The sequence below is a fragment of the Silene latifolia genome, chromosome X, assembly GCF_048544455.1.
Source record: "Silene latifolia isolate original U9 population chromosome X, ASM4854445v1, whole genome shotgun sequence".
Lineage (NCBI taxonomy): Eukaryota > Viridiplantae > Streptophyta > Magnoliopsida > Caryophyllales > Caryophyllaceae > Silene > Silene latifolia.
Genome location: NC_133537.1, coordinates 208,857,279 through 208,865,843, shown reverse-complemented (window position 1 = coordinate 208,865,843; position 8,565 = coordinate 208,857,279). Strand labels below are relative to the sequence as shown.

The following is an 8,565-nucleotide window of genomic DNA, read 5'->3' as shown; positions in this document are numbered from 1 at the left end:
AAATAAGAGACCTTAAAGATAGGTCTAAAGGTCCATACAAATAATTCTCATAAAATTATCTGGAGACGAATATGTTGTAAAGATAAGAGCAAGGATTGTGAAAATCTAATTTGTGTATGAGTTTATAGGAAACAAAGATATTCAACAATGGAGTCAAAGGGAGAAAAGAAGAACAAAAGAGAGAAAAAGAGGACGAGGCTGCCTTGGGGTTTCACGCACAAAAGTGAAAGGGAGAGCAACCTAGTTGCTAGCTTAGGGTTTTATATTTATAAGAGGATTAACTAATGGACTTTGGGTCCATTAGCTCATATAATGGATTATCTGATTACAAATCCGATTGGACCATATTAAAACGTAAGGAGAGCTTATATTAGAAAAGTAGTTATTACATTAAAATAATCAAATTGTCCCCGGACATTTTAACCCTTCCAAAGATATATAAAATGGAGGAATAATAAATAGAGAACGAAGAAGATAAATATAAATATTTCCAAAATACATTATTAAATTCCGAAATAATCAATTTAATAAAATACTTTTATTATAAAATATTATTATAAAATACAGGGTGTTGCAACAATAACATTCATATTCCAACGATGCCAACAACAGAAAAATAGTCCAGCAGTATTGTAGTACTATACATTTCTAGACCTGGAGTACTCAGTCGAGAGGGTTGTACTCGACCGAGTGCATGACTTGAACGTTTTGGCAGCCTACTGCCTAGGGGTAACTAGACCGAGTTGGCGAGCACTCGGTCGAGTGCCTGATCCGGTCGAAACATTGTCGTCTAAGCTCACCAATCAAAACTCTAATTATAATCTCAACAAACTACTCTTAGTAGAGCGGTAAGTAAAGGTCGTATCCCAAGGGATGAGTATTATATTGATTTATCGGTTGTAGAAAGCTATGTCTTTGGTGTCACAATTTGGGTTGAGAGTTGCAATCTAGACTACTTAACAAAGGAAATGTAAACAAATGAAAGTAAAGCAAAGCAAGGAAATGGGATTTGTAAACAATTGATAAAAATATTAGGGTGTCATGGGTTCATAGGGAAATCATGATGAGATCGCATAAACAAGTTTCATAGATGAAATCAAATTATTGTTGTAATGGAATCGAGTTAGTTTATATCTTACAATTCCTAGGAAGGTTTGGGTCTCAGAGCCGAGTCGGTCAAGACTTTACAACACCTACTAGTCGACTTAGTTCTTCCTATTCAACTATATGCATGGTCAAACAAGCCTTGAGTTGGTTTATGTCTTGCAAGTCTTGTTGAAAGGATAAGAGAATCATGCTATGTTATCAATCAAGCATAACATGTGCATAATTTGAAACTACAACAAGAAAACAATCATATCAACTTAATAAGTAAATATCTATCCCATGATTAAGTCCCCTAATCCCCCACTAGCTCTAGTTAGGAGACTACTCACTCATGATCATGGAAAACATGTTAACAATGGTGTCAATCATATTAACAAGTCTAAACATGATGAAAGAGTAAAACAATAAACAAGGGTTAAGTAAAGAGTAAAGAAATTGTACCAACTTAGGATGATTAAATAGAAAGAAAAGAATAATAGAAGACAACTTGATGAATGATGAAGAGTTGTCAATTCTCCAATAAACCCAAATAGTCTTCAAATTACCCAACTAATTATAAGAACACTTGAATAATTAAGGAAAGACTAAGATATGATTAAGATTGGATTGTATGATTGGATTGTATTAATAACTTGGATTAATCTAAGATAACCTTCAAATAAAACTTGATTAACACTAATAAAACTTGATGATTAATCACCCATTACAATGGAGTATTAATACTAAGTACAAGTATTAGGGTAACTAAGGGCTTAAATGATGATTAAGCCCCTTAAATGAAGATTAACTCCTTGCAAGTCCTTCTTGGAGACGCCCGACCTGCCTTTGTTAGACGCTCATGATGTGACGAAAGACGCCCGTCCTGCCTTTTGGACGCTCAAGCTGAGTCTTCGGACGCCTGGGCTGAGTCTTGGGATGCCCGTCCCTCTCTTGAGGACGCTCGGGCCGCTTTCGAGATGCCCGTCTTAAAGATCAGCTTGGCTTCTTCTTCATTTGGCTGCTTCATGATCCGTTGGGATCGTTGAGGAGCTGTGAGGGTCCTTCATCATTGCCCATATACTTGTTTTATTGACTTAGGCCTTTAGTATTGGTATCCTCTTTGTTGCTTGGGCATTAGATGCAATCCATTTAGCTCTATTTTGCCCCATATAAGCAAGGTTAGCATTCCTCTCCTATGAAGGACACCAAACCTCAGAGAATATGCAAAGTAGGAAGCTAAAGAAAAGAAATGACCCTAATGCATGCAAGAGAGCACTAGAACGAGGCTAGTTAGGGAACTAAATATGCGTAAGTATGAGTCACATCAGTGCCTCTGTTACTCAGCCAAGTGTCCGGTCTGGGAGTCTTTTTTCCGCGGTTTTTATTTTACGATTAGGAGAGGTTTATAAAATTGTATTAACATTCTAAAACATCATTACTAGCCTTAAACTCTTCTTAAGCTCTCCTAAACTCATCTCTCCACTTTCAATTCATCCTGGTGGGAAGTTTCTATTCTAATTCTTGTAATCGGTTTCTTTTGTGACCAAACCCTAGGATTGGGATTTGGGGGAAATATGTTCTTATGAATCTTTGATTTGGGTTTATAGTGATGGTATGCTATTCTTGTGTGTAGGTGACGGTCTCATACTCAAGAATTGCTATTGAGGTTTCTTGTGTGTTATAGGATTGCGTGAAGGTAGGCTTTCCCTACTTAGTAGAGACTGTGATTGATTGATTTATTGTAATTGGGTGTGTTGTGATTACTTGGTTATTGAATTGTGTATTGTGATGGTGTTGTTGGAGATGTGGATTGGATATTGTGAGCCATGTCCGTAGATGGTTTTACCCCCTTGTTTAGCCTCTTGTGACTCTTATCGCATGGGGAGTACATTAATGAGCTTGGGTTCATTCGTTGCGATGATCGGGGATTTTGATGTTCAGTGCTGCGGTCTGACATCCGTAGAGCTGGGTTACCTGTTGCGATGGATTACCCGGCAGGGCTACTCGTTGCTATGAGTAGTCGTGTCCGGGCTGCGGGTCGGACATTGGTTACTTAGAGTTTCGAGTTGATCAATATTGGATTGGATTTTTGTTGTGAATTTATATGTAAATGCTTCTGTTCTTATAATTGATTGTGTAGTACTGACTTTGTGTGGTGTTTCTTTGGTTGTTGTCTTGTTTGTTTGTGTCTGCGGTGATCCATTTAATATTGCCGGCAAATGATGATAAGTTAGACCTTTCAGGTTGTCTATGGTTACGGGTTTAGCAACAGGTTTGGTTGATGAAGACGCGATGACATCGAGTTAAGCTAGACTTCATGATATTAGAATTCCACCAGTTGTATTCCAGTTAGTAGATATCGGGGTTGTTTATGAACCTTATCAGTTGTAAACCTTTATTCTAAATTACAAATATTAATTCTTCTTTGTTTTGTCTAATGATATGTACTACCTCGGGTAACCGGGATGGTAGTACCCTTATTTAATAGGGAAGGTCCTACTAAAGGCTCCTTGGTAAATGGGGGTGCTACAAAGTGGCATTACAGCGATAATTTTAGAACCAAAAATCAATGAACAAAACAAATTTAGGCGTGTCGAATAAAATGAACCTGAATAGAGATTGTTTTGAGTTACCGCAAAGATTTGGGAGACGTCCCAAAATCGCATTATGGCCCTTACGATCCCAAACTGGTAACTACGGGGGAATTAATAAAGTGGGATGAAATGGATGCTATGTGATGTGTAATGTGAATGATGTGTAATTGTGGTAATCAAATCTGTATAGATGTGGATATATGGAGTAATGTGATGATTTTGATGAACAATATGGTTGGTATTTGTATGTTGAAGTATATGGCGAATGGTATCAATTGTGATATGCTTTATATGTGCTTCAAATGTGCGATATGTGATGAGTATTATTTGGTGGGGATGTAGGAGCACTAGTGACACGATATGTGAAAGAATCGAATGTGTAGTAAGGCGGCTTTTTCTATGCATATTGAGTGTCGTGTTTAATTTACATGTGGGTATGGTAAAAGCTCACCTTCGATAATGATTTTAGGATTATTGGATTGGTATTGTTTGCATTGTTGATATTTAAGTTGTTTAGAAGGAAAATCGAGTTGTTAGAATTTCCTTCAATAGAAGGGTCGTCTTAAAACTGTTATAACTTGGGATTTCTAAATGATCTTGATGTGATTCAGATTTTAGGTGATAGATTGTTCTCCTACGATTCCAACGGTAGACTAAACGCCCAAAATTGACAAGAACGAGTGAGATATGATTGTTTTACAAAAACTGGACATTAGTGATAACTGCGTAGAGCACTAGACCGAGTGGACCTTTGTACTCGACCGAGTACCCCGTACTCGATCTAGTGGATTACCAAACTCGACTGAGTAGCCTAATACCTGCCATACGTGTTCTGATCGCCCATACTCGGTCGAGTAGGCTGAGCACTCGACCTAGTGACCCCGGTTATGTTGGAGTAAGTGTCCTCAACAATAGTGCGATCACATTATTAAATCTCATATAAGAATATGTAAGGGATGATTCAATATATATACAGTCAACTGATCAACATTCATCGGTAATGATTGGCTAACTAGAGTTTGACATTACTGTCGTTTGACAGTGGTTATCAGTTGATCCCTTAAGGTCATACCTAAAGGACAATTCCCTTAATGGATAAATCCATTAATTGTATATTGATACAAATTAATTAATTCCTTATAATTGAACGATTTACATTTTGAGTAAGAGTGTTAAATCTCATCGTAATTTGATTATGTTAGATTCATTTTAGTAATTAAAATGCTTTATTACTAAAATTTGATTATTGTTTATGAAACAATTATAATAAGAATGAGTATTTAATTATATTTACAAGATGTTGTGATTTATATTAACATGATCCATTTTATACACATGTAATTATGAATTACTAGATATTTTGTTAAATGTAACCTAATTAATTTATATAATGATATAATATTATTAGGTATGTATTAATTTGATTAATTACATACTACATACTATATGTGACATGTTGTATGACAATTGACATTTGACAAAATAAAATGGATTTCCATTTTATTGAATGGACCGAAATTAAGAGGTATAAGGGTTAGTGGGTTTTTATTTTAATTGTAGATTAAACACCATCATAACCTATTTTCTTAGGCTTACATACCTAGCATCTTGATAAGAGAAATTGGTGTACATGCATTGGCCTAAAAAATTCCCCTCTACCCGGCCCCCTATGGACAAGAATAAGAAATTGTTTTCTTATTTTTTGTAACTCATTCATGCAAAATTAGAAAATCTCTCTTATTCTTCTTCTCTAAATTGTTAGAAAACCATAGAAATTGTTAAAGTACAAAATCTAATAAATCTTCAAAGATTACTATTGTAGTAATAAATAGTTATAAGATTTATTATAAGGAGCTTAGTATTATTATCTAGTAAATAATAATATTAATATTAAGGGTTTGTCTTGGGTACAATCCAAGAGGAGGATCTCTATTCTTGATATTCTGGGGGCAAATCCACCGTGGGAGGTGGTAGAAGGTTTCATAAGACGAATTTGGACGAAGTTTAATATTGATAAAATTTCGTTCATGCCCAATGGTATTTTTTTGGTTAGGTTTAAAACGATGGAAATGAAAGAGAAAGTCATGAGTTCAGGGCACTATCTATTTGACAACAAACCAATAATTGTTAAGGCTTGGACTAGGGACATGGAAATGACAAAGGATGATGTGAAATCGGTTCCTGCTTGGGTTCAAATCCATAAACTTCCCCTGAAATTTTGGGGTAAGGGGTTACCTAAAATAGCTGGCTTACTTGGGGAATTCATTAAATGTGATGCAACCACTGAGGAAAGGACAAGTTTGGGGTATGCACGTGTAATGGTAGAACTAATGGTGGACCAAGAGTTGCCTGCACAGATTGCTTTTAATGATGAAAAAGGTCTGATCATAAGGGTTGATATAGAGTATGAGTGGAGACTTGTCAAGTTTAAGAAATGCCAAGGCATGAGGCATGAGATGGAGCACTGTAGAAAAGGAAATCAGGGATATGCTGCAAAAAAAATCAGTTAAATAGATATGGAGAGTAAAACAATTTGTTGGGGTACAAGAACATGCTGGGGTACAACCACAGGAGGGCACTATGCTTCTGACTAAGCCAAAGACTCAGATGGTACCTGGGTTTGTAACCCCACGCAAAAGATTAGTCAGAATGCATAGGCAGGAAGGAGACAGGAGTGGATATAGTGCTGATACTTTTGGCGCTCATTCTTATAAAGAAATACTGACATCTCTTTCAAAAATGAATGGTACTGATATTAGTAATGGTCGTACTAACTCTCCTCCTATACTTAATGGATAAAATAGGCTTTTGGAATGTGAGAGGAATGAATAGGGTAAATAAGCAAAAGTTTATTAATTTTTTCATGCAAAATAAGGGTGTTGGTTTATTTGGTTTGTTAGAAACAAAAATAAAGAGCAAGGCGATTAGTAAAGTTGTAAATAAATTTAGTAACTGGTGCATTTCAACAAATAATGGGTACCACAATAATGGCAGAATCTGGATTCTTTGGGATCCTAAGGTTTTCAGAATTCAATTTATTGAATACAATGCTCAATTCATCCATATGAAAGTTGAGGCATTGGTGAGTAGAAGTACTTTCTATTTTACAATGATATATCCTTTTAATGGTATTCAAGAAAGGACTCCTTTGTGGGATCATTTAAGGAGATTTGCTGGTCAAGCTGATGGCCCTTGGGCTGTGGCTGGTGACTTCAATTGTGTTCTGTCAACTACTGAGAGAGTAGGAGGCAATACAACCAATGCTGAGATTGAACCTTTCAGAAGTTGCATTGATGACTGTGAAGTAGTGGACATTCAGGATACTGGCTCTTTGTTCACCTTGAATAATAAGCAGCAGCTTGTGGATAGGATTACAGTAGGCTTGATAGGTTTATGATAAATAAAGCTTGGAGTGATCATTTTCCTGAGTTATATGCTAATTTCCTCACTGAGGGCATGATGGATCATACTCCCTGTTTGATTTGTAGCTCAACTCAGGTCCAAAAACCCAGAAGTTTCAAATATTATAATATGTGGGGTGCTTCTAAGGATTTTGTGCCTATCATCAAAAGGTGTTGGGAATCATAATATCCAAGGCACACCTCTGTTCAGGTTGACAAAAAACTTGAAGCTCTTGAAGCCTGCTCTGAAAGCATTGAATAGAGAGAAGTTTAGTGATATTGAGACTGCTACATCTATTAAGCAGAGTAGAGTAGCGGAATTGCAGGATATGATAGGAAAGGATCCCTCTAATGCGTCCCTTATATATGAGGAGTTTGAGGCTTCTAAAAGTTTGAGGGAGCTGAGTGAGGCAAGGGACAGTTTCTTGGCTCAGAAATCTAAAATAGAATGGCTGCAGCAGGGGGATACTAATAACTCTTATTTTCATGGAGTGCTCAAAAAAAGAAGAAATGGAAATAGAGTTATGATGATTGAGGATAGGACTGGTAAATTGAGTGATACAACAGAACAGGTACATAATGCCTTTCTGGAGTATTATCAGTACCTGCTTGGAGCTAATAAGGAGACAAAAAGGGTAAACAGGAGAATAATTGGGAAAGGGCCCAGATGTAATGCTGATCATCATACCTTGCTGAGCAGACCAGTCACTAGTAAGTAGGTAAGAGATATATTGTTTGAAATTCCTGGCATCAAGTCCCCTGGACCTGATGGCTTCATAAGCAAGTTCTTCAAAGATGCTTGGGATGTTATAGGTGGAGATGTGGTAATTGCTGTCCAAGATTTTTTTATTCACAAGGAACTTCTCAAGCAAATCAATGCTACAACCCTTACACTTGTTCCCAAATGTGAGAGACCTCAAAGTGTTTTGCAGTTTTGTCCTATAGCATGCTGCAATGTCATTTACAAAATCATTTCTAAGCTACTGTGTTCCAGATTAGTTGATGTCTTGCCTAGTATCATTGATCAAAACCAGGGGGCTTTCATTCAAAATAGAAGCATCCAGGAGAACATTCTTATTTGCCAAGACCTGATAAGACTTTATGAAAGACCTAATGCTACTCCTAGGTGTATGTTCAAGAAAGACCTGCAAAAAGCTTATGATACAGTGGAATGGACTTTTGTTGAACAGCTGCTAGATGCCCTTAACTTCCCCACTGATTTTAAAGAGATGATAATGCAGTGTATCACTACTGCAAGCTTTTCTTTATCTCTAAATGGGGACATGTTTGGGTACTTTCAAGGTAAGAGAGGCCTTAGACAGAGGGATCCACTTTCTCCCCTTATCTTTACCTTATGTATGGAGTACCTACCCAGGACTTTGAAATATGCAGCAGATAAGTATGAGTTTAACTACCACCCCCTATGTAAAGAAGTCAAATTTGCAAATTTAATGTTTGTAGATGATGTACTCCTTTTCAGTAGA

General features: G+C 36.6%; 1 protein-coding gene across 1 annotated transcript; it reads left to right on the top strand.

Moving 5' to 3' along the window:
* Positions 1-5,743: 5,743 nt before the first annotated feature.
* On the top strand, positions 5,744-6,190 carry LOC141619139 (uncharacterized). The gene has a single exon (XM_074436163.1). The coding sequence runs from the start codon at positions 5,744-5,746 to the stop codon at positions 6,188-6,190; it is 447 nt and encodes a 148-aa protein (XP_074292264.1).
* The last annotated feature ends 2,375 nt before the right edge of the window (positions 6,191-8,565 follow it).